At 46.9% G+C, this 26,875-nt stretch overlaps 1 protein-coding gene across 2 annotated transcripts in view; it reads right to left on the bottom strand.

Annotated features, from left to right (window-relative positions):
* The window catches only part of Traf3ip1 (TRAF3 interacting protein 1), a 43,914-nt gene that overhangs the window by 4,499 nt on the left and 12,540 nt on the right, over positions 1-26,875 (bottom strand). The window contains exons 7-14 of one of the 2 annotated variants that reach the window (XM_075951611.1): positions 25,134-25,209; positions 16,304-16,366; positions 14,157-14,177; positions 12,859-12,943; positions 11,673-11,756; positions 10,882-11,005; positions 10,635-10,671; positions 8,686-8,759 (exon numbers count right to left, since the gene is read on the bottom strand). In XM_075951611.1, coding sequence (XP_075807726.1) covers positions 8,686-8,759; positions 10,635-10,671; positions 10,882-11,005; positions 11,673-11,756; positions 12,859-12,943; positions 14,157-14,177; positions 16,304-16,366; positions 25,134-25,209 — 564 coding nt within the window. The remainder of the gene's footprint in view (positions 1-8,685; positions 8,760-10,634; positions 10,672-10,881; positions 11,006-11,672; positions 11,757-12,858; positions 12,944-14,156; positions 14,178-16,303; positions 16,367-25,133; positions 25,210-26,875) is intronic. The other variant, XM_075951612.1, reaches the window with a different exon arrangement.

Below are 26,875 nucleotides of genomic sequence, written 5' to 3' on the forward strand. Positions count from 1 at the left end.
CAGTGACAGAGAGGCGATTAATGCACAGACAGTCTAGCAAAGGAACATCCAAACATTTACTCAGAAAAAATTAAACTTACATTCACAATAAAATCTATACATAGCAGGGCAGAGGTGGCACACACCTTTAATCTCAGTATTCGGGAGGCAGAGGCAGGCGAATCTCTGAGAGCTCAAGGCCAGCCTGGTCTACAGAGTGAGCTCCAGAACAGTCAGGGCTACACAGAGAAACTGTCTCGGAAAAAAAACTATGTATAAACATTGACATTTTATTCAAGCTAGTTACAAGCTGGACACAGTGGCATATGCTTGTAATTCCAGAACTTGGAAGGTAGAACCAGGAGGATCAGAAGGTCAAAGTTATCCTCAGCTACAAAGCCAGTTTGAGGTCAGCTTGAGATCTGCCACAATAAAGATAAAAATAAAGGAAAACAAACAAACAAAAAGTAGTCACAAGCTAGAAATAGCCCACATATGTTAAATAAACTATGGTATATCAATACGATGGAAGATATACAGCAACAAACACACTTGGAGAACTATGCCAAAGGAAAAACCCTGCTAAGCTATAAACTGAGTCCTCTCACATATACAAGCTTGAAGAGACAGAAGGACAAAAGCGGGGGCACGCACACTACTGACGGCCTGGAACAAAAGGTGGGAGAGAACAGGTTAAGTCATAAAAGGGCACTGAGAATGATCGTGTGACAGGAACGTTCTGGAGCTTGACTATGCTAGTGTCAGTAACCGGGGTGTGGGGGAAACCCCAAAGGCGAGGTAGGGGGCTTCAGAGCACATTTCCAGGGCTTTCCACAGCTCAGAGAGATCCACGGGTACCTCAAATTAAAATGCTTTTGTTAAGAGAGATGGGAAAGCCAGGCATGGTGGTACATGCTTGTAATCCTAGAGTCAGAAGTGGAGACAGGCAGCTGGGCTTGCTGGCCAACCAGCCTGCCTACTAGGTGAGTGAGACACCTTGTCCCGTAAGAAAAGGCAAACAAGCTAGACAGACAGCTCTGTGCTTAGAAGGACTGGCTCTCTTTCAGGAATCCAGGTGCGATTTCCAGCACCCACATGGCAGCTAACAACATCTGTAACTCCAGTTACAGGGGGTCAAACCCTTCTTCTGGCTTCTATGGGCACTAGACATACACACATAGTATACAGACATATATGAAGGCAAAACACCCATATACATAAAAAACAACTTTTTTTAAGGTGGACAGTGCCTGAAGAACTTGATACCCGAGGTTGTCCTCTAGCCTCTATCTGCACTTGCACAGACAGGGCACATATTCATGTATACGCATACACATCTGTGCGCGCGCGCACACACACACACACACACACACACACACACACACACACACGGGAGTGATTCTATAAAACCTTTTAAACTAAAACACTAATGACTAAAAGGAGTAATAACTACTTCTAAGGGGAAAATGAAGTATATTATATGCAAATTAGTAGGCCTCTCTACGTCTGCTGCTGCAGAAGCTGAGCAAATGCAGAACAGCCATACGTTTACAGCACCATTTCTCTCTAACAGGAGCAGAGTCGAGCACGGCACAAGCTACCATGATGTTGAGTGACAGAAAGCCAACTGGGTCCTGTACAGTGGGCAGGAGCAGATCTCCTGCAGGGCGGGGTCCAGATGGGAAGGAGAATTGGAGCAGTCTCTGGGAAGGAACACGCAGGGGAGGCTGGGGACTGGGGAACAGGGAGTGTCACAGGTGGGAGACAACTGACTAGCGATGCACTGGGAAGGCAGGGGCCGGGGGAAGCATATCTGTCTTTGGTTAGTTGTTTCATGTTTTGTTTTGTTTTAAGATGGGGTCTCAACTGGCCTCAAACTTGCTATGTAGCCAAGGACAACCTTGAACTTCTGATCCTTTTCTCCACCTCCTGAGTGCCAGGATAACAGGACTGTGCCACCAAGCGTAGCTTAGGAGAGTATTTCAGTCATGGTTTTTTAAGTAGAAGTCTTTCATTGCATTGTTGAAACCCCACAGATCAGTCTCACACTCCGGGATCCTGTTTCAGCAACCGGATCTTACCAGCCAGCCTCTGCACTGGTCCTTTACAGAGACACAGGTACCATCCACTCCACACCCCTGCCCACCGCGGCCTCGTTTCTAACTGCTGTGACTTGTGATTTGAAACAATGTCAGTATCATTCTGAATCAGAACCAACTCAGCTTCAAGGCCGCAGACACTCAACAGGCATCTGAGCTCACCTGGACCCTGCACACATATTCTTGAGGCTCATTCTCCTGAATGACAAGACTGATGAGGTGAGAACGCACAGGCCATGTGACACTGTGATCATGTTCTGTGCACAGTCACAGACTCAAGGACCTCTCTATTAAAAAACAAACCCAAATTCCCCCAAACTAACAGACCTCTTCTTAAGTTTTCTGAAGGAAACCAATCCTAGAAATAATAATAGTTAATATTGTTATTGTATTAATAGTAGTTATTTACAATAAAGCTGCTGTTATTATACTATATATAAAAATAATTATTATTATAATTATTATATAATATATTATAATTATTATTATTGCTATTAAGGTCATTGAGGAAACAGCACTGAGTATGTCCCCTCTGCCCCTCTCACGGAATGTCAATGGAAACAATGTCCCTAAGAAATCAACTCAAGCAATACAAGAATCACAGGTAAACGAAGCCAAAATAAAAACACTTGTGTCTGGAACTGAGCTTCAGAAAAGGGCATTCTCTAGAACCGCTCCCTGGGAGTTGACATGCGGCTGATGATACCACGCCACCTGGTGGCCAAGTAAGAATCTGAGGAGCAACCCAGATGACCAAACAAGGAACCAAAATCCCTCACAGGAGACTCAGTTAAACAGACTGAACAAGGCTATTTACCTAAATTAAAATATAACACGGGAGGGCTATTTTGTTCATTAAGAGGCATCTGAAGATACAACATGTTTTTACATTTCCCCGGTTTTTTTTCTACCGTGTCTCATGCAGCCCAGCTGGCTTCCAGCTCCTCGGATTACAGGAATATGCCACCATGCCTTGTTTTAAATGCTCCTCTGTGATATCACCCATAACTTCTTGACAGTTGTTATCTTTTTCTTTTAATAAATATAAGCAGGTCACAGGTGACAAACAACCAGATCCCACCGGACACCAACAGGACCTGATTCACAGGAGCAGGAGGCAAAAAAGCAAAATCACAGGGACTTTAAACCAACCCGGTGAGAACAAAACCCATGGGAAGAATTTCAGTAGCTACCTCTGAACAAGAGGAAAATCGAACAGCATTTACATCTGATCAGAGCAAACCGAAATAAAGAGGAGCCAAGAGGCAGCAAGATTTAAAAAAAAAAAAAAAAAGACCTGAAGACCTCGAAAAAGAAACAGTCAAATAACCTCTTGAGAAGCAAGCATATAACTGGGAAAATGCATAAAGCATTTAATACAATAAACATACAATAATAAAATCAATAATACAGTAAATATGATCCATGTATTTATTCTATCACATGTAGTTCAAGTCCATTAGCACAGCAAGAAATCTCTTTCCTTCCAATGAACTTCAAAGCCAGGCTGGAGGAATACCCAGATTAGAAATATTAGAAATAATAGAAATAGAAGTGACAGGACAAAAGGTACGCCTGATTCATGAGTCTGGTCCAGAAGCACTTAGCTAAGCACTTAGATGGAGGGGAGGGAGGAGGGATGAACACAGTCTGCAGGCAACAGGCAGCTGCTGTGCTTGAGCTGAGTGGGATGTACATTTAGGTGAAAGTGTCGGCATGGAGCTGGGAAGAGGATTTACTCAGACGGTAAAGCGCTCACTGCTGAACATGAGGTCCTGAGTTCAGTCCCTAGCACCCACGGCAGCAGTACAGCCTGTGCTACCAATGTTGGGGAGGTGGAGACAGGAGGGTTCCTGGGGCTTGCTGACAATCCAGTGCAGCAGAGCAGTAAGTTCTGGGTTCAGCGAGAGACCTTGCCTCAAAAAATAAGGTGAAGAGCAACTGAGGACACCCTTGTTGACCTTTGGCCTCCACACTCCTCACCTACCAAATACACACACGCACGCAGGCACGCACGCACTCGCAATGACCCCAGAATAAAGTATGCGAAAATGTACAGTCTCTTACCTGTTTACCTTTTAAAGTGTACTGATTTGATTTTGTGTTTATGTAATGAATATGCATGTATGTGTCCAGATGCACACGCCTATGCTCACTTGAAGCCATAGGAAGGTGTCAGGTGTATTCCATCACTTTCCACCTTATTTCTTTTGAGATACGGTCTCTTCCTGAACCTGGGCTCATGGTTTGTTTGGTTTTTTTGTTTTGTTTTGTTTTTGGCTAAGCAAGACCCAGTGATCCTCCTGTCTCCACCTCCCACAGTGCTAGGGCTACAAGTTTGTGTGGGATTCATACTCCAGTCCTCATGTTTGCACAACAAGGTCTTTTACCAAGCCACCTTCTAGCCCCTGGTTTACTTAATAAACAAAACAAACAAACAAACAAACGACAGGCTGCTAGATAAGCACTAGAAAACTAAATATTCAAGGGAATCCAAAAGAATAAAAGGAAGGTGGTAATGGCGTGACAATAGAGGCATTTGTCAAACTGAAGCTGGTCAGCTCCAGGGTCCAGGCCGGTGCAACTCCCATCATGGGGGCAGAGGGGGATGAAGACAGCCCGGCAAGCAGAGGAGGCCTGGAAGTGCAGGCGAAGTCGCGTACTTCAGAACAGCCTGGCAAACACAGATGGGGCAAACAGCTCCCCAGGAAATGTCACGGAAGAGTCAGCTGGAAGACCCCATTTCTCATCTCCTTTTGTGCCAAGCTTCCTGACATAAATGCCCACATGGGAGACCACCTCAGCCCACCTAGGCGGCTCTCTCCCCTGACCCTGTACCTGTCAAGGCTTCGGCCTAAAAACCGGCCCCAAGCTTCACGAAGGGTAATGGAATCTGACTGTAGTTAACAAACCAACAGAGGCCAAAATACTCTCTAGTGTTCTTTGTGACAGTTATGAACCAACTGCCAGCAAGCATGCTAAAGTGCAGGGCATGCCTTCACCTTCATCTTTTCTTGCAGGCTGGAATGCAGTTCTGAGGAATTGAGTTGGGGCAGCCATATTATAACCGATTATATTATACATCGGTTAGGCATGTAGAAGGATGACTAGGCCATTGCCAGCTGGATTTCAGCCTCCAGACATTGACATATCAAACAAAATTCTCCTGACCTCACTGAACTTACGGTTACTTCAAAATTAAGAAGAACTATAAAAATGTATGCAACTATTAAAGAAATTGACTCAGTAAATCAAAAAGCTTTGAGAGAATAAAAGATGAAAAGATTGAGATTTCAATGCTCAGAAAACAGCAAGGAAAGAGACTGCAAGGAAAGAGACTAGCAAGGGACACAGTGGTGGCCAGGTCAGAGCAGGAGCAAACAGTGGGCAGAACAGCAATGGGAGGGCAGGGGCCTAGAGAAGGACAGGCAGGGAAAGGGGAGCGAGCAGAGGCCTGCAATGGAATCACTTCAGCCTGAAGAAGAGAGGCAGCAAGGAGACAGTGGAGTTCTCCCAGGGGCTTTGTTGAGAGAGCCGGTGATGTCATCTGGCAGATTCACCCTCAGGAACAGGCAGAGACACACAAGTATACAGAGATGCTAACAGCAAAGAGAAAAGAGCAGAGCCGGGCCCAGTAGTACAAGTTTGAAGCTAGCCTGGTCTACACAGCAAGTTCTAGCCAGCTAGCTAGTGTCACACAGCAAGACATCAAACAGACAACCAAGCAGTAATATAAAAACACAAGAACGAAATAAAGGACTGCAGAGTATGGTTTGCATTTGGAATGCTGTAAAGCAGTAAAAAGTAAATGAACCAGAATATATAAACACAGACAAACCGCTTTTTCTTTTCTTTTCTTTCCTGACATGTTAAGGATTGGGTCCAGACCCACCAACATGGTAAGTAAGTGCTTTGCCACAGTATTGAGACTAGAAAGCAAGTGGTGGAGAGGCACCGACTATGGGACCACTTATGCGCCATTCTTCAATGGAGAGTTATTATACATTGCGTGGAATGCACATCTAAAGCCTGTTCCAGCACACAGGAGGATGAGAAGCAGCACACTCAGGCAGGGAGATCCTGCACCTGAGGACCGAGTGTGGGCTGTGGGCAGCTGGCAGGCACGGAGGTGCTCCCACTGCATTTGCAGTGCTCTATCTCTTAAGTTGGGTACAGGGACAGACATGACAATACACAAATACCAGTATCAACATAAGGAACGAGTACATGAAAACCAAACAAGTAAACAGAAGCAGGCAAGAGCTGATGGAGGAAGGTCATTGGTTAATTAAATAAAGAAACTGCTTGCCCTGATAGGTTAGAACATAGGTGGGTGGAGTAAACAGAACAGAATGCTGGGAGGAAGAGGAAGTGAGCTCAGAGACGCCATGCTCCCCTCTCCCGGGCAGACACTTTCTAAAGCAGACGCAATGGAGCAAGCCGCCAGGTCAGACATGCTGAATCTTTCCCAGTAAGCGCACCTAGTGGTGCTATGCAGATTATTAGAAATGGGTTAGGCAAAATATGAGAATTAGCCCGTAAGAGGCTAGAGCTAGTGGGCCAAGCAGTATTTAAAAGAATACAGTTTCCGTGTAATTATTTTGGGGCATAAGCTAGCAGGCGGCGGGGGTGCTGGGGACGCAGCCCCACCGCTCATATTACTACAAAGAGCAGTGATTCCAGCAGAGGCTGAGGCGACAGAACCATGGGTTTAAGGCCAGTCTGAGTTACACAGCAATACCCTGTCTAAATGAACAAACAGAAGAATGAGACTAACACAATTGAATCTAAATTACCAGACTTTTGCTGGATTTTGTTGTTGTTGTTTGTTTGTTTAAGACAAGGTCTCATTGTGTAGACCTGGCTGGCCTGGAACCTTGCCTGTAGACCAATCTGACCTTAAACTCAGAGATCTACCTGCTTCTGCCTCCTGAGTGCTGAGGCTAAAGGTATGTGACCCACACCTGGCTAAATGACCGGACTTTCCATGGAACCAATGAAGTCAGACTCACTACAAGGGCCACATGAACCAGCCCAAGACTCAGTAAGGGCAGAGACAACACGGAAAACAGGGGAGAGGAGAGGAGAACAGCTGGAATGACCTTGCCAGACAGAAAGCACAATGCTTAAAGCAAGGAGAAACACGATGGTGTCAGATGCACACTCGAGTGTGAAGGATGGTTATCACTATCACTAGCTGGCTCTGCACAAGGCAGGGAACCAGATCACCACACACATACTGAGTCCGGCCTGAACAGACATTTGAGGGGGAAGCAGATGCTTCAGGTACAAGAAAGAGTAACATGACTGACTACCTTACAGCAGATAGAACTGATAGAAGAAAGAAGACCATGAAGATCTGGCAGCAGGTAGGACTGATATAAAATACAGCATGCTGGGTGCAGAGAAGAGCTCAAGCCTGTATCACAACAGAGAACTTTTAAAACAATTTAAACAATGAAAAATAGGACTTCTTTAGCACAAAGTTAGGTAACAGACTGGAAAGATTATATATAGGGAGACTCAAAGCTTGATCCCAAGCAAGCAACCACAATATAGATAGGCATTACATATAATATATACATCATATCTGGGAAAGCACAACAATAACAAGAAGACATCAAAGGGCAAGGGTGATGATGGGAGGCAGCCACAGCAGCAAGTTCAAATCCCCAAAGCTCCAGAGAGGGAAAGGCTTCCATACTTCACTAGTTCCTTCTCCACTGCTGTGACAAAATGCCATGGCCAGCGCAGCTTATCAAAGGAAGAACAATTTATTTGGGCCCAAAGGTCCAGAGTCCATGATGGCGCTGTGAACACATGGCAGCAGGAGAAGGAAGCTGAGCGCTTACATCTTGAACCACCAAGCAGGAAGCAGAAAGAGCAAATGAGAGATGGGGCAAGTCTTTAAACCACCCAAGCCTGCCTCCCAGTGACACACTTCCTCCAGCAAGGCCGCACCTCCTAAACCTCCTGAAACAGTGCCATCGCCTGAGCACCAAGTATCCACGTGTCAGAGACAACAGGGGACATTCGCATTCAAACCACCGCAGGCACCAAAACTCAGTCAAGGTATTTTAGAGTTCTATCCTCTTACTAATGGGACTTAGCCCTTCTTTTGTGGGAGCTTTCACGTGTTCGCCTCTGACCTTGCTGGAGGCTGCTGACAGATAGGACTGTATCATAAACGGTTTAAAACACACACACACACCAGTAAGAAAGATCCTAGGAGTCACACAAACATAGAACTCAACTCACAGTAAGAACCAGGCCTGAAAACCCCTAGCTCTTAATTTGCAATGACCAGGGTCAGTGGTCAGCCTGTCCACTCCTCACAACTGCCAGGGAGAATGAGCAGGCCAGGCCAGAAGGGAAGCTGTGGAGTGGAAGCAGAAGAGCCTGCCCATGCAGCTGCTACCTCACACCACAGGCAGGACAGTCCACAGCAGCACCCACAGACAGAGCAGAGCCCCACGCTCTCTAGACGTCAGCTGTTGGGGCGGGGGAGGGCATTTAAGCACATGAACAAGATCACTGATTTCACATCTGTTCACCACCGAGATAGCTAAACGAGTTTTCAAATGCCCAGGTCAGCCCTGCTCCTTACCTTCTCGCCAGGCTTGGACGGCTGCAGTTTCTCATAATCCTTCTTCGTCTCCAAGATCTTTTTCACAAGCCCACCTGTTAAAAATCAGAAGTTTTCAATCTAAGCTTATTCCCCCAAGAAGCGACTTATTATTCTTAGACCTCACTGGAAAGACGGACAAAGGGCTGAATTCTCATCCTTTCTCTTTCCATATCAAAATGTCTTCCTATTGTGCGCTAAAAGAGAACACAGTGCCACCTGCTGCTGGCAGAGGCTAGTCACAAAGTGTCACAGAGGAGTTTCACAAATAAATAGATTTTTTTTTCTTCTTCCACAAGTTAAGAAGAAATGTGGATTTACACCCCAAATGTAACTACCCACTGCAAACAGAGCAGTTCTAATGGCTCCTCACAGCTGCTGTTTCTTTTAGATTAGGCAAGAAGACTAAAGTCATTTTAGAATTCTCCATGGTGTAAATAGCTTAGGAAATACTGCTTTACTGTGCCACGTGGGCTGCAGGGGGCGGTGTCATCAGCGGTGTGACTGATTGCACACCCTGGGAGCCACAAGGACCAGTGCGGCACGGGCCACCACGGGGCAACCCTGGCACAAATGCTACGGAGGTGACAGCCACTTTCTGGTTGAATTGAAGACCTATTTCACAGAAGAAAACTGGCCAAGCCCTGATGGTTGGGAAGTTCATCAGTCCCAGGAGAGAATTCTTCCTCTTCTGCTAACTGGACAGAGCATCGAACTGCCCTCTAATTTGTATCTCCACCCACAATCAGCCCTCAGACTTCATAAGGGAAGCTTCTATCCACAATCAGCCCTCAGACCTCATCAAAGAAGTCTCTACCCACAGTCAGCCCTCAGACCTCATCAGGGAAGCTTCTTTGTGCAGTGGATGGTGGCTAATGCACAAACTCACAACTAATCAAAATACATTTCATGAAACTCTCAAACAATTAATAAAATATTATACTTGAAAGTGTTTTGGGGTGTTCTGTTGTGTTTTTTTGCTAGGCAGTGATAGTGCACACCTCTAATCCCAGCACTTGGGAGGCAGAGGCAAGTGGATCTCTGTAAATTCAAGGTCAGCCTGGTCTACAAAGTAAGTTCCTGGATACCCATGGCTGTTTCACAGAGAAATCCTGTCTCAAAAAAATACAAACAAAAAAGCTTTTTTTTTTTAACCTAAATATGTTTCAATGAGACTGAGCTGATGAAGTATGACTCACATGGTATATAACACACCACTATGAAGAGAGGCCAAAAATGGGCCTCTGTGCTGGAATGAAAGTCAGCAGACTATCAAGTTCATACACATATACACACACACGCACACACACACACGCGCGCGTGCGCGCTTTTTAAAAATGGAAATAATACTCATATTTTTACCTGCACCTAGGGGGAGTACAGGAAGAAAGAACAAGATCTAAGGTCTTACACCTCAGTGCTGGATGGGGCGGTGTACACTTATAATCTCAGTGATCATGAGGCAGAGGCAGGGGATGGTCAAAAGTGGTCCCCACAGTCAGTTCTAGGCCAGCCAGAGCCACACAATGGGACCCTGCCTCAAACAACAACAGCGAAAAAAACAAACAAACTTCTACTTTTTAACGCATTTCGCTGTGTACATTTAACCTTAAAGCTATGGGAATATTTTATATGAATAGAAAATGAAACTGAGTTAGGTATGGTAGCACATGCTTATAATTCCAGCACTTAGGAGCTGAGACAGGAGGATGGAGAGTTCCAGGCAGCCTGGGCTACATAGCAAACTCAATTCTCAGGACAATTTATGTGTGTTATGTGTGTATACAGGCATTAATTTCTTGGGCAGAAAAAACATGATTGCATTGTGACCAGAGTCCATACTCCAGGTCCGCATGGTGGCAGCAACAATGCCCACCCTAGAACACAGCTAGGCACAGGATGGCCACTTGCATCTCTGAGAGAGCACTCACCGTGCTTCTCCTCATCCTCCAGGTCCCCTGCCTGCACCTGAGCAGAAAAGGAGAAAGATCAGGTGTGCTGAGTTTCAACGTCATTAAACAAACAAACAATCAATCAAATGTAAACCAGAAAAAAAACTAAAGAAATAAGACAGCTTACTAAAAAATTAGGGGAAAAAACTGTATCTACATAAACTGAAAGCTGAAGTCCTAATTTCTAACTATATTTACTGAAAACAGGACCCTCTGGTGAACTAACCATTTCAATTTCTGACATTTCTGCAAGCTGAGGGGCGGCCTCCACCACAAACTGCTCATCATCTTCGTTGTCAGAATTCTGTGAGTCGATGATCACATTGGAGACAGTCTTACCATTTCCTGACCTAAGCAGGACAAGAGTCACTGACATTAGAAGCGGCCCTTCAGCCACCAGCTGTCATCAGCCCCAGGCATCTGGAAACATTCAGGAAACAGTGGGGACAGGGAGAACGCCACCTTTCACCACCCAAAGCCTCCAGCTGCCACTCCAGCCCTCAGCCCCAGCCTTGCTGGTCCTTCTGCTCCACAAAGGCTCTTGGGACTCCTTGTTCCCTGACATTGGCTCTAAGATAGACACAGATGGCACATGTGACCCTTCAGGCCACACTGACCCAGGACTTCTCTTCACAGGGCAGCTTCTCTAGGCCCAGCCACCATATCCATTACCCTTCTGGCATGTTCAGCTCTGGGAACCCCTTTTGTTTCTAACTTTGTGCAATTAAGCCTTCAACTCTTCTCTCTTTTTATGCTTTGAAAGTCTTCTATCTAGAGGTCAGACAAACACATGAACACACACACACTTCTCTCTTTTGCCAGTCTGGAATGCATGCTGCTCTGTGGCTTAAGGCAATGACCTAACCCCACCTTTCCTCTAAAGCTAGTTTTCCCAGCGCTGCCTCCTACAACCCCACCTAGTCTCTCAGCACAGGCCCAAGACCCCTGCATCCCAGGGCCCACACACTAGAGAACACGGGTCAAGTTCTCTAAAACCTCGCAGCCCGGCAGCCTCACCTGTCTCCTACCAGGGTCTCAGTGCTCTCTTGTCGTTTGACCCTGGGAGGTGCTGGTCGTGCACTCCCAGGCCGAGGTATTCTTCTAAGTATTGGAAGGAAAAAATAAGACATGAAACACACAATCATCTCACAGTGGACAAAATAAAAACCTAGGTTAACATTAGTACTCATTCCAATGCCACTGTTAGCATGACAGTCAGACACACTCTGCAGACGAGCTGCCATCCGTCAGAGCATCACAGACATTCGCCATTACTAGAGACTTCCCCAAACTGCTACAATGTTCCAAACATGGTCATGTAATCCAGGTACAAGAAAACTATACAAGTAGTTTTCGCTTACTGTGTACAGATAACTATGACATCACACAAGTGCTGGATGCAGCAGAAGCTACAATGTAGCACAGTGTTGAGTGCAGAAGCTATGATGTAGCACAGTGTTGATGCAGCAGAAGCTACGGTGTAGCACAGTGTTGATGCAGCAGAAGCTACGGTGTAGCACAGTGTTGGTGCAGCAGAAGCTACGGTGTAGCACAGTGTTGGTGCAGCAGAAGCTACGGTGTAGCACAGTGTTGGTGCAGCAGAAGCTACGGTGTAGCACAGTGTTGGTGCAGCAGAAGCTACGGTGTAGCACAGTGTTGATGCAGCAGAAGCTATGGTGTAGCACAGTGTTGATGCAGCAGAAGCTACAATGTAGCACAGTGTTGGTGCAGCAGAAGCTACGGTGTAGCACAGTGTTGATGCAGCAGAAGCTACAATGTAGCACAGTGTTGATGCAGCAGAAGCTACGGTGTAGCACAGTGTCGAGTGCAGCAGAAGCTACGGTGTAGCACAGTGTTGGTGCAGCAGAAGCTACGGTGTAGCACAGTGTTGGTGCAGCAGAAGCTACGGTGTAGCACAGTGTTGGTGCAGCAGAAGCTACGGTGTAGCACAGTGTTGATGCAGCAGAAGCTACGGTGTAGCACAGTGTTGGTGCAGCAGAAGCTACGGTGTAGCACAGTGTTGGTGCAGCAGAAGCTACGGTGTAGCAGTGTCTAGTGCAGCAGAAGCTACGGTGTAGCACAGTGTCTAGTGCAGCAGAAGCTACGGTGTAGCACAGTGTTGGGTGCAGCAGAAGCTACGGCAGGAAGCACCACGGCTCATCCTAGGAGTGGTCACAATTCCAAGCACTGGGGAAGGACACACCTGAGATTGGAGGAAAGTTCACTGGGGACATCTGCATTCTCTGACACCTCGGGCTTATCTTGGCCAGCAGGTCCAGCTTCTCCTTCTGAACAGGTGACAATCCAATCAGCAATTCAAAAAGAATTCAACAGTAACAAAAAAAATTTACTCAAATATAAATACCAACTAATTCAAATATAAGTATTTGAAAAGGCATCAATCAAATGACTGAAAATTTCAATGAACTCTTTATCCATCACTGGTGAAGACAAACAGAAGGGGTCTGACATCTAAATCAGACATCCGGGGCATGCGCATACGCAAGCTCTGTTAATGCAAACTGGCCAACTAATCAAAGAGTAAAACTCAAGGGCTGGATGGATCCAGGCAACAACTTAACACCAGGAAAGAATCAGCACACCTAGACAGACAGTCAATCGCTCAGCCAATCACAGTCCGCTCACAGGCTGGACTCATCCTAACATCTAATTAACCACAGAGTAGTGACAGACGTCAAAGTCACACACATTGGGGGGCCTAGAAGCGTGTGAGGCTCAGTTGTAAAAGATGTAGTCACCAAGTGCCTTGCGTTTCACTGCCCTGATCTGCATTTCTAATTTATCTATAGTAGCTGCTATATTCTTTTCAGAATCAGTAAATAGGTTTGTTTTGTTTACGAGACAAAGTCTCGCCATGTAACCCCAAAGGGGCTAGTTCTCTCTATATAGACTAGGGTGGCCTTAAACTCATAGAGCTCTACCTGCCTCTGCATCAGATTAAGAGCATGCAGGACCACTTGGCTAAAACACAGATTTTTCCATTTTAATAAAAAGATTAAGCCCACAAGTTACAAACCCAAACTACTAGGACAATGGAATTTATTCTAGTATTCAAAGTAAAAGAAATTTATACTTTAGAAAAAAGTAAAGGTAAATTCGAATTTGAACATTAGAAATAAACTTTATACTCTGAAAAGAACCCTGAAATGTGGCCTTTTCAAGATTAAAATACATGAACATACAGAGGTAGGTGAATCTCTGTAAATTTGAGGACAGCCTGGTCTTCAGAGCAAGTTCCAAGCCAGCCAAGGATACACAGAGAAACCTTGTCTCAAAAAACCAAACAAACAAACAAAAAACAAACATGTATAACCCAATCTAAGACTGAAACTTAAAACACAGCAAATTAACATAAATTCAAATTCATATGGTATATTTCCTTAGTATTTCACTGGTATATTTTATAAGCACAGAAATAAGAGCTCACATTGACTCTGCACACACACATGACAATACCAAATACAGTAGAACCGCTCTCACCTGCGTCACTGGGAGAGTCACCTAGAAGAGAAGAGCGTCAGAAAATTAGCCTTCGTGTACGGGAAGCACAGCACAGTGAATCACTGAGCAGTCAGAGACAATACACCTCCAATAACTGGGAACCTGCCAGGGACAGGGTCCTCTGGGCGCTTCTCTAGCATTTTTTCACCACCAGTCTGCTGTGGTCAGAAGAACCACAACACTGCACATTAAACAAGACTGTGGCTGGGCAGTGGTGGTGCATGCCTTTACTCTCACCACTCAGGAGGCAGAGGCAGGCGCATCTCTGAGTTCAGTGCCAGCCTGGTCTACAGAATGAGTTCCAGGATAGCCAAGGCTACACAGAGAAACCCTGTCTTAAAAAACCAGATGGGAAAGAAGGAATGGGACTGTGAAGAAACTGTGCCACAGAACTAAGTGACACAAATCCTGAAGTCACAAAGCCATGAGAAACAATCTGCTGTGACAGCTCGGGGCCAGCAGGACCACCAGCCCAGCCCTCCCTAATGAACTAACTGGACCAGCTTCCTGCAGCCTAGACTGCACCTTCACCCAGGGTCCTTTCTCACAAGTGTTGCGCTCTGGGCACAAACACAGCCCATTAAGTCTAAGGTTCCCACAGGGTTAACTCAAACCAAAGCTGTGGGCTAGAGATGCGGAGGGTGGCAGAGCTTGCCAAACAACTATACATCCCTGGGTTCCAATCCCAGCACCACCAGACAACAGAACTGAAGGCACATAATCCTTGGGTCACACCCAGGAACACCTTTACACAAGGTCTACACGGTGAGGGCTGGGGCACCTTGGCTGGGGAAAGCAATACACATTCACATGTGCCCTTCTCTACAAGAGCAGTCCTGTCCTCACAGGCACAAGGTGAGGACCCACGTGTAGGCATGGGGTGATGGCCCCTGGAATCTGACCTGAACATGAGCGCTACAGCAGAGTTCCTGGACAAAGTAATCTTAGGGAGACAAGAGGTCTTGGGGCCACAAAAAGGGGAGATGACCTAGGATCTTTTCTCTGTGGCCCCAGGAGACCCCAGTGTCACAGCACAGAGTGGGAAGTGGTCAGGATTAGACAGTAGGGACTCCAGACAGAAGGACAGTAAGAAACAGCAGTGGGGACCCAGAACAAGCGACAGGCATGCGGGACTCCCAGAAGCAGGCACCTGGACCCTCAGGTCCTCAGATGCCCACAGACCCAGCGCCTCCTGCAGGCTGCGCTGTGCTCTGCTCACTTCTGCCCCTCTCTCCAAGCCTAAATCAACACAGGGCCTTTGAAATCACCAAAGATATCACTGTCTCCCACCGCTCCACACCAAAGCCTAACCTTCCTAACAAGGCCACCTGAAGTCGGGAAGAACCTGGCTGCACCCTCTCCTTCCTAGGCCTACGTCTTGCTTTGCATACTTCTGCTACACCAGGCCAGCCAACTCAGCACTTCCTGTCAGGAAGGCTGGTAGGGTCTCCTGTTTGCCAGGTCACCTCAGGCTCTCCCCTCCCTCTCCTTCCATCACTTCCTGTGCAGTTGTTTACCCCCATGTTCACAGCCTCACCTCAGTTCCTGTACCAATGCCAGGACAGGTGGCCCCTGTGGCCCTACTCTCTCTCCCATGCATTTCCTGCCTTTTGTCCTGATATATATTTGCTCTCAGACAAATATTCTGCATTTAACCTAGCTGACAACCATTGTCCCCACCATGGCAGCACAAGCCCAGCCTGCTGGAGGCCCCCAGGCTTCGGGAACAAACCGAGGGCTATTCCCTCGCAGTCCCCCAAAGGTGCACCTGGAGACTGCAGGAACCACAGAAGAGGACCAGGCAGCAGCCACAGTTTTGGGTCTCAAGTTCTCTGAACAGGAGTGGCCTGCAGAGCTCTGACCAGTGGCCCTGGAACCTGTTTTAGAGATCATTCATGACACCGTCGGTGTCACAAATGCCACCACTCCACACTAGGCCATGACAGCCCTGCTTGTGCTACTAAGCAATGACCTTGTTTTATGGGGAAGACAGGCACGCCTCCCTTGCCACATGAGGGTATACTCAGCCCGGGCCGTCCCCTGAGAGGACACCAGCGCCTGGCAGCTGGCTTCCTCTATGCCACTTAGTTTCCTCCCACCAAGAGCTGTGAAGGGGTCGTTCTTACCTTTCTGCTTTACTGCTGGCTCTGGCTCAGCGCTCTCCCGCCACAGACTAGCTGAGTTATCATCTGAAATACTAGTTCAGTTAGTATTGGCTTCTGAGATCCTGACACAAAGAGTTCAAAGCTGGGCACGAGACTGCGCCCTGCAGGGCTAGAGACTAACGGCCTGCCCAGCACTTGCACGCCTGTGTTTTCACACCTGCCACATGCCAAGGATGACAGGGTGGCTTCTGAGAACATGCGGCTCTGGGATGTGAGCGTGGCCTGGACCTCAGGTCAGCTGGGCTCAGGGAACGCCCCACCCAAGCAAACTGGCCCTACCTCCCCACCCTAGAACCACTTATACCGGCTCCCACCAGCCAGGCCTGAGAGCCAAGCTTCGCACAGCCAGCACATCAAGAAAGAAAGAGCAAATGTGTTGTGGTACACATCCCTCAACACACTAAAGAGTCCCAGATACTGTCAGTTGACCACTAATGTTCAAGTCTTAAAAATGGGAAAAGGTCATAGTGTGAAGTAAATACTTCCCATATTAAAAACAAAAGGGTGAGAGAGGGGCTCAGAGAGCAGACTGTGCATGGCAGCGGGCGCAACTCTGAAACTGACCCATCAAGGGCCCCTGAAAACAGTCTGCTTCCTAAAACCCAACTGTGTAACTTCTTAAAACCATTCAATCTGGCCAGCCTGGTCTACATGAGCTATAGGCTCCAAAGCTATAGAAAAACCCTGTCTTGAAAAACAAAAACAAAACAAACAAACAAAAAATACTACCCTAATAGTCTGAATGAAGTGACCAAGAACTAACTACACACATTTCATAGAGCACAGCCAAAGAGTGAGCATGAAATTCTAAGACCTAGGAGCAAGCAAGCTCTGCGGCTACGGACTGCCAACTGCACCAGCTCCACTCAGGCCAAGCTGCCTCACTGCCCTGGTAAGTGCCAGCATTTCTGGTCTACCAAACCCAGCATCACAGTGAAAAGTACAAATACACCGCTCTCTGTCTATGGGAAGCCCACAGTACCGGGGCTCTGTTCTGTCTGTCTGTCTGCCTTTATTAGTTTATTGATTTTGGGGGTGGTGTGGGATCCAGGCCTGGCCTCGCCTGGTATGTTCTAAGCCAGCATCCTACCTCTCAGCTCAGACACTTTAGAATCTTACCCTTCTCAAGCTCCACTGGTTTTGTTTTGCTGGGTTTTATTTGTTTGCTTTTACTGTTTTTGGAGTGAGGTTATTTTGCTTTGTTTTTAAGACACAAGTTTGCTTGATGTAGCCCACATTGCCCCTGAACTCAACGTGCAGCCAAGGTTGCCTTGAACTTCAGATCCTCCTGCCTCCTCCACCAAGTGATGCGATTACAAGCAGTCACCATTATGCTCAGCTTCCACTGGCCCTCTTTAGATTTTTAAATTGTATTTATCATTTGGGTGAGAGATAGAGATGTAACCCACAGGTGTGGGCAAGCACGTGGCAGTCAGAGACCTTCTGGAGTCAGTTCTCTCCACTGGTCCTGCGGACTCAGCTCCAGTCAGGCTTACAGCCGCACTCTCCCGGTGTTCTTAACAGTCTTTACTACTCCAATGCTGTACTAGTGGTTCTGCACAGGTGTTAGCTAGCATGCTGGGCTGCTGTTAAATCTGATTACATAACCACATTTTCAAACAGTGGAAAATAATTTTTAAAAAATTAGAACACAGCTTGGATTTTAAATGATAATCAGAAAATAAATCTGTCCAAAGTTGTTATGTCAGAGAATGTCTATTTTGTCGTGCTGGATTTGGGAGCTGCATCCTGAAGTGTTTACAGAAAATTATCACGATGTTTTTATTGTACATTGTAACCGTTCCTAAAAATCCACAGCTAAGGTAAAGCAAGCATAAAGGGTTTAAACTTCACTAGGCACTGGGTGAGCTGCACTGCTGTGCTTTGCTGTATTTTTGATAATAGCAATGAAACAAAATGAGTGAGGTAAAGTGAGCAAAATAAACGATGGCTTAATGCGCCAGAAAAAACAGGAAATGTGCAACTAGAGAGACCAGCACACATGGTGCAAGCTCGCACTACAGCAAGTACGCCAGAAGCAGGTACTCATGGGTAGACTCCTGGTGAGCTCAACACACCTGAAGAAGAGAAATGGGAACAAAACCCATCCACTCCCTTCTGGCATACCACAGCAGAACTGTCATGTGCATGAACCGGCCAGCCAGCAGCTGGCGGCTTTCTTTGAAAACACAGGCAAGCAGGCAGAAGCAGAAGGATCTTGAGTCCCCAGCCAGCCTGGACTAAGTTCCTCTCTGAAGAACTAGGAATAAAAGTCTGTCACAGGGAAAGGACAGCTGACATCGGGACATTGGATCTGGAAATCATATCCATGCAAGGCACTGAAGAATCCACAGCTGCTGGTAAATTCTCAATTCCAAAACAACTGTGCTGGAAGACAACGCTAGTGACCGTGATGGCAACCAGGCAGGTGGCACAGAGCTAGTTCCTGGCTTGTGTAGCAGCAGGACTCAATGGCAGACAGGTTGGGGAAGAGATGCCTGGGGCACCTCCACACCAGGGCTCTGCTGCTGACCACTGCTATCTAAATCCACAGTATCAACCCTACCACACACGGGCAGCATAGGAGCCGCACCCTGACCACCCTTCTTAAGGACAGAACTTATGATTTCACACCTGTAGATAAAGATTCATAAACTGTTCAATATAAGCCTAAGAATGGCTTCTATTTATTTTAAATCAATAGTCCCGCTGAGCTGTCAGTCTTAAATAGATTACATCTCACTCTGAGAGCAGCTTCTCCAGACCCAAAGCAATGAGGAACACCAAGGCTCAAGATCATGGCTCAGGGAACCACCTGACAGCTTGCTCCAAGCCAGGGGGGTAAGCAGAAGAGGTGGGGGTCATCCACTGGTCTTGGGTGAGGAGTCACAGCTCAACAGGCAAAGATGCCCTCCCGGCTCTCACATTCGCATTGACAGATGGGAAAAGCTCTTTACAAAATAAACATTATTACAAGATGGGGTTACAGTGCCAATAAGAACACTGACTGCCCCAGTTTAGAGTCTTGCATCTGACCAACCAAGACTGGCAGCTTGGGGAAGCCACAGATGACTTTCCCATTGCATCTTCTCACCAATAAGGGAACAGAATGGTCCAAACATCCCTCTTAACGATGTGAGTTCCAAGAGGTCCCCAAGCACAGATAAGCCAGCCATCTATATTTTTAGAATTGTACTGTTTGCTGCACACTATTCAAGCCTGAGCCTGGATACCTACAACCTACATAAAAAGCCAGGGAGGGTGGCACATTCCCATAATCCCAGCACCAGGGATGTGGAGACAGGCCAATACCAGGAGCCTCCTGGCCAACCAGTCTGAAAGAAATGAAGACCCTGTTTCAAAAACAAGGAATAAAGAGGCTGGAGAGCTGGCTCAACAGTTAAGAGCACTGGCTGCTCTCCCAGAGGACCTGGGTTCAATTCCCAGCTCCCACATGGCAGCTCACAGCTGTCTGTGACTCCAGTTCCAGGGGATCCGACACCCTCACAGACATAAGTGCAGGCAAAACACCAATACACACAAAAATAAAAATAAGTCAAAAAAGAGGGAAAAGGCAGCAGGAGATACTCAAATGTGGACCTCTGCCCTCCACAAGCACACATATACAGACAATACACACAAAAGGAAAACAACTGTACAAAATCTGGTAGGTATGAGGCAGGTTAAACCCAGAAAAATGTTATCTTCTCCTAAAATCAAAATTGGTGTTGAGTGCAATTCAAGGATTCTGTGTCTAAAGATTCTAGTTCTAAACAATGTGCTTTAGAGCTACAGGAAACTGGAGTGCCTGGCAGTGAGTGTGACCTTGCACACTCTGTTCCTCTCCAGCTTTAACTGTAATGACTGTCACAATGCCTGCAGACATGGTCTTTAAGGCCTCAAAAAATTTACACATTTAGAGTGTGGTGTGTGCATATGTGTACGTGTGGAGGCCACAGCACACATGTGGAGGTCAAAGGATGACCTGTAGGGGCCAGTTCTCTCCTTCTACCATGTGGGTTTCAGGGACCAAACTCGGGTTGTCAGGAATGGCGGAAGGCATCTTTACCTGCTGAGCCAGCTCACTGACCCACCTGTTAAAGCCTTAATGGTAGAGAATTGTGAATGAAACAAAGTAGAGCCGGTGGGATATAAACTGTAACTGTACGGAGCCATCACATTATCTCACTGAACTTCAGCACCAAGATAGGCAAGGGAAGGGTGGTGGTGGCACTCAGGAGGTAGAGGCAGGTGGATCTCTGAGTCTGAGGCCAGCCTGGTCTATAAGAGGGAATTCCAGGAAAGCCAGGGCTACATAAAGAAACCCTGTCTTAAAAAACAAAACAAAACAAAAAGATGAGCAAAATGTCTTGACTTACACCTTACATGTTATGCACATACATCATGCCTGTCAAATATGTGTATTAGCATGTGCATGTAATATACAGAAAGGCATGTAGCTAAGTGTGACACACATCTGTAATCCCAGCATCTAAGATAGGAAAATCACTATGAGTTTGAGACCATCCTGAGCTATAGAATGAGATGCTGTCTCAAAAGAACGGAAATATTGGCGGGGGAGGCCTTAAAGATTTACTTCATGCCTGCTTAAGAAAATTATCATGTAACATAGCAAATTAAATCAAACTGGAAGGTAAGTCATATCTGATCCTCAGTACATAGGAGGAAACTATGGTGAGAATTAAGGTGCTTAGAATAAAAATAATCCATGGCTACACTGACACGTAAATATTTTGTATCAAAATCATAAAGAATTTAGACTGAAGTACGGTCTCTCTTAATAGCGCTACCGACGTGGAACTGTTTGTATCAAAACCAGAGGAGTCAAACTGAAGGGTGCATTTCTCTTACCTATTTCTGAAGCTGTCGCTTTCTGATCTGGTTCGTCATTTAGTCCCGACACTATGGAGTCTAAAATCTTAGCTGAAATATTATCCTCTTTCCTTCCTGACATAAAACAGTTAACAGCAGATTAAAATGCTGAGAGGCGTTTATATTTGGGCTGCTTTAGTTGGGGTTTACAGGGCCTACTACCAAGGTCACCAATAGACTGTCGTGTCCAGTGTTCAACTCTCAGCTGGCCCAGGCACCCCTTAGGAGACTAAAGTCCCCTCCAATGTCCTTCCTTTGGCACTCAGGATACCCTCTCCAACCTTTCCTCTGTTCCATCTTCCCATCTGAGTCTTGGCAGGCTCTCTGCTCCTCCATGCATCTGGGCTCAGGACTATCTAAAGCTGCACTGTGGCCAGCACTGCAGACTAAGAGCACTCATCTGTGGTCTCCTGTTTCTATAACTCCCTCACTATGCTCTAACTGACTCACAGTCTGTGCACGCACACATGCGCACCTCCGCTTGCTTCAGACATCGCAAACTTGATTGCTGCCATCTAACCCACCAACCAGCACCTGTGCCCCAAGTCTCCCAGGTGGGTCTTCCCTTTGAGTCCTTTCTTCTCTAACTAGTGGTATCCAATCCATCATATGTACTGCCGAATCCCTGACTCCTACCTGCTCCCACCATGGCTCTGGGGCTGTGCCGCCATTATTTCATCAAGCACCACCATCTCTCAATGCTACAAACTCTAATGTTTTCTGGCCTCCACTCCCACCCTCCAGAGCCAAATCTCATCCTTACCCTGTATAAAATCCACCCAGGCCTTTTGCACACACCTGCAGCCCATACTGTCAAGAGGACAGTTTCTCAGGGTCCTACCAGCTGATGTGGGCCCTAGTCAACCACTGCCCCTCTCTCCACTCGAGTCTACTGCTGGGCTTCTGCCACGTGGGCACGCAAGCCTGCAGCAGTTCAGTCTCTCCTGTGGCCTGCTACAAGGCCTACTTCTCCGCAGGCAGCTCTGAGCTGATGCCCTGGCTCCCTGAGGCTCTTCCTGCCTGAGTCCCTCATTCCTGCTTCTCTTGGGTTCCTCTTCCTTCCCTTACATAGGTTTGCATTCCAACAGGCTCTTTATACTTTAGATTCTGCACAGGAGAGAACGGAAGGTTCAGATGGGCAACTTCAGTCCAAGACTGACATAAAGCTGGATGTGGCAGCTCACTGTGGCAGCCTGGCAGAGCCCACAGTCCATCCCCATCTACTGTAACCCGGGAAACACTCTGGAGATGAGGCCTGATATCATACAGGAGCAGGCGCTGGGTGGCCACCCTCTGTGGTCAGAAATCACTCAGAACAAAGGACTAGACACTGACTATTCCGCACAGACACGCCCTCCCAGCTTCACTACTGCTCGAGTGATCTTACCAAGCTGCTTCATGCTATGATCCTTCTTAGCTTTATGGTAGGAAGCGTTATGTTCTTTTTCAGGGGAAAGGCTATGTTCACTGGATCTAGAGGCCCTTCTTCCTGACATGAAATTGCACAATAGAAATAAGTGTTAAACTTACAAATGCTGCAGTTACCAAGCAAAGGGACTAAGATGAATTCAGTAAGTTCTGAATATACAGATATATGAATATATGCAGATATATGTATGTATACACACACATATATATTTTGAACTGTTTCGGAATAAGTAAAAGTGTCATATTCTCATATGTTTCTTAAGTGCTACAGTGATTCCAGAAGAGCCTAAGAGTCTATTCATTCCTGAATCCTTTGTTCTTTGTAGTACATGCAAAGCTCACCCTGTGAACCAAACACCCAAGCCCTGTGTCCTAGGCACCTTTGAGTCAGGACATTTGCTCAAATGATGACCCACTCAAGAAAGACAGAATGTCTGGTGTGGTGCCAACCTTGCTGAGGGAAGGGCCTCTGGTGAGTCAGTGCCTGGCCAGTGAGGCTGGGCAGCTAAAAATCAACCAAGCTGCTGCCGGCTCAGTGAAGCTCACAGTCAGAATTCTTGCAAGTCCCTGATGGCAAATTCTCTTGAGGATCATAGAAGAGAGGAGACACAGAGTAGGGTGAGGAAAAGGAAAAGAGAGACCGTGTCACTAAGCACTGACAAAGGAACAGGTATTGGAAGAGAGAGTGTGGAATGCACCCTGTATGCTCGCTCTCAGGAGGCTGAGGCAGCCTGCTGGGCTATGAAGTGTGGTTGAGGCTGGATACATAGTAAGACCCTGTCTCAAACAAAACCACCAAGAAAAAGCAGGATGAGGAGGAAAACAGGGCTCCCAAAAATAAAATTAAAACAATACAAGGTTTCACCAATTGCCTCAAGTGAAAGACTCTCCAGCACACCACACACACAGCCAGGACTTCCCAAACTATGAAAACACAGCTAACACAGTCATGATGAGTTAGTCTACCTACTTCCTGGCCGCGGGGTAAGCATAAGTGATAGAGTGATTTAAATTCATTTATCTGGAAGAAATTTAACTGAAGAAAAAAACAAAATAAAACACCCCAGGCATGGTGGTGCACACCTTTAATCCCAGCAGTAAGGAGGCAAAGGTAGAGGAATCTCTGAGTTCAAGACCAGCCAGAGCTATACTGCGAGACTTCGTCTCAAAACAATTTTTTTTAATTTATAAAGATAAACAAATCAGAACAGTACAGTTTAAATAAAACTTCTTTTAAAATAGCAACAGCAGAAGGCAGGTAGTAAGACACGTGTCCCAGAGACCAGGGAAGGGCAGTTCATCAGGATGCCATCCTAACAACCCAGAGCATCAGCCACACCGTCAGTTACAATGAGGAATTTACTTAAAAGACTAAATAGTAAAAATGTCTATAAAATCAATCTTCATGTCTCAAACCTCTAGACACATTCCAAGAACTTCAAGTAGCTAAAATATTAAGTGCTTAGAAAGTCAGAAACCAAACCAAGGGGAAAAGAACTAAGAAACCAGAAGAGAACATTTAAACACTGCAGTCATCCTAACAAGGAGTAAGTGCCAACCACCAGCACTGCACTCCGGAGGAGTCAGGCCACTGACGGAGGTGTGCCAGAGCCACCAAAAAGTTACCACCATGGGAAAATGCAGTCTCACTAGGAATTACGTCCCCACATTTACCTGGAACATCTGGAAAGCTCTGAAGCACTGGGAAGGGATGAAGGAAGTGTCTGTCCATGGAACCCTGTGGCTAAGGCCTAACATCACCCTTGCCCTTATACCAGCAACTGCCCCTGTGGGCTTCGGCCACAGATGGCACACATAGGAAAAGGCTTTTAGCATAAAATGTCACCACAACATGACAACTAGGCAAGGCGTCACTGCTGAGTGAAAACCCCAACCACCATACTCCTGCTACTTATGATGTCACAGGCTAGAAAGAAGGTAATTCTTCCAAAACTACTATTGCTCAGCCAAAGCCACTTCGTACTTCAGTGAAGTTCGTAAGCCTCCAACACTAGCGGCTGTCCCAGGATCCCCAAGCTCTCCTGTCCTGTCTGCTAAGCAAATCCCAGTCCAGGCCTGTGAGGCCATTTCTCAACAAGAGTCCTTCTTTAAGTGCAACAGCATCTGCCTGGGGCTCTATGTGTCTGATCTGCAACAGGGTTCAATTCTTTCTACCAGAGCAGAAGAGCCAATGAGACCGAGATGGCTGACAAGTAATTCTGAAAGGAAGTTCAACGCACCCATCAGAGTTCAATAGGTTCTCCTGCCCTGGGCAGCACGAGCTTGCATGTATATATATACACACACCCCTCTGTGGATATGTGCAGAAGCCACAATCTCCAGTTTCAGCGTCTACACCCACCCCCCGGGTGTGGCAGTGCTGCTCCCCAAGGCTCCCTTCTAATACCCCCTGGCCAAACACAAAGGCCGGCCTCCATCCCAGCTACGTGCACAGGCAGCTTTGCAGTACCTTCCAGTGAATTCTTGGATCGCCGTTTTGATGCTTTTGATGGCAAGGACCTGGATGCTCCCGCAGAAACCTCAGCCTTAAAGAAGAGAAGGAAAGGAATTACTTGGCACATTGCACATCGATTCTATCAGAACTTACTTTTCACGCTCTGCTGGAAGAGTGTAACGGGACACATCTTTGGCCTGAGGGACCACACCAGCCCATGTGACTATAGCCTCGAACCTGAAGTGAGAAGTAGAGCTAAACCTCCTCGCCCTGCATGTAAATCCGTCTGCACCACTGACTGGGAAACACTGTGAGATGTGCCTATGGGGAGTCTACCTCTGCTGCTACACAGTCCCAGGCTGAAGGACAAGACACTTGTTCACTGTGCTGCGCAGCAGGTGATTTCCTCAGAGGCTCAACACCTCAGGGGGTAGCATCTACACAGGCTAAGATGTCACAGGGTTAATCAGCAATATAGCTTTGCAGGGCCCCCTTCTTAGATGCAGCCCATTACTGGCCAAGATGTCACACACGGTACATGACCGCACTCAATTACGGTAATGGATTTGTACAGAACTCTGTAAGTAAAACCTTCTCGCATGGTTTAAAAACAAAAACAATAATCAGATTAAAGGAGGGGTGTCAGAGAGAACACAGTACAGCCCTCTCCCTCAGTTCCTCCCTCCCTCCTCCTCTCAAACCTTCACCCGTCCTCCTTCTTCATTCTCTCTACCTTCTCCTCCCCCAACCTCCCCACCCCCGCCTTGCCTAGCACAGTCTGCCACTCTCATCCCCAAATAGCCCCATGGCCTCCCCAGCCCTGCTACAGTTTCCTGCATCTCCTGGTTCTGAATACTTCAAGATGAATTATGGAAGTTGGTTTCAACTCTTCAATGGTTCCTCAATACCTATGATGAAGCTGGGTGGTGGTGGTGCACACCTTTAATCCTAGCACTCAGAAGGCAGAGGCAAGCGGATCTCTGTGAGTTCGAGGCCAGCCTGGTCTACAAGAGCTAGTTCTAGGGCAAGCACCAAAGCTACAGAGAAACCCTGTCTCAAAAAAACAAAACAAAACAAAAAAAAAACCCTATGATGAATCCAGCCTCCCCAAGCAGACCAAGATGGCCTGCAAAGGGATGACACCGTGATTATGGATCAGCTACAGAAGAAACATTGTAGGGTCTGAAATTCACCAGGCAAAGCTTAGATGGATCCCTCTACCTGGCTGTCCCTAGAAGCCACCTCCACCATCTCCCCCAAATGAACTACACATACTAGCCTTTTCATGCAAAGATGTGCATAAACCTCGAAGGGCCCACAGAACGCCATTCCACCTGCCCAGCAGGTGATAAGCCAGGCACACCGCAGGTGGCACAACAGGTATTAAACGCACCCTCTCCACCCAAGCACAGCAGCCCAGAGAGGACAGAGCACTCCACAGCTTCGATGCAAGTCTAAACCGACATCTCTTAAAACTGTTCCTCGGGGGCTAGGAAGATGACTCAGTGGGTCAGAGTGCTGGCTGCCAATGACCCTTCAGCTCAGTTTGCCAACCTGATAGATCCACAACCACCTGGGAATTGGGCTTCTGGGCGTGTCTGTGGGGTCACCTTGGGTAGATTAATGAGATGGAAAGACACCCCCACCTCACTATTGGTGGGACCAGTCACTGGCTGGAAACTGATCAGATCCCTAAGCTCCTGTGGTTATGTCTTCCTTGCTATGACAGACTGTGAGTCAAATTAAACCCTTTCTCC

This window comes from Microtus pennsylvanicus, chromosome 17, assembly GCF_037038515.1.
Source record: "Microtus pennsylvanicus isolate mMicPen1 chromosome 17, mMicPen1.hap1, whole genome shotgun sequence".
NCBI lineage: Eukaryota > Metazoa > Chordata > Mammalia > Rodentia > Cricetidae > Microtus > Microtus pennsylvanicus.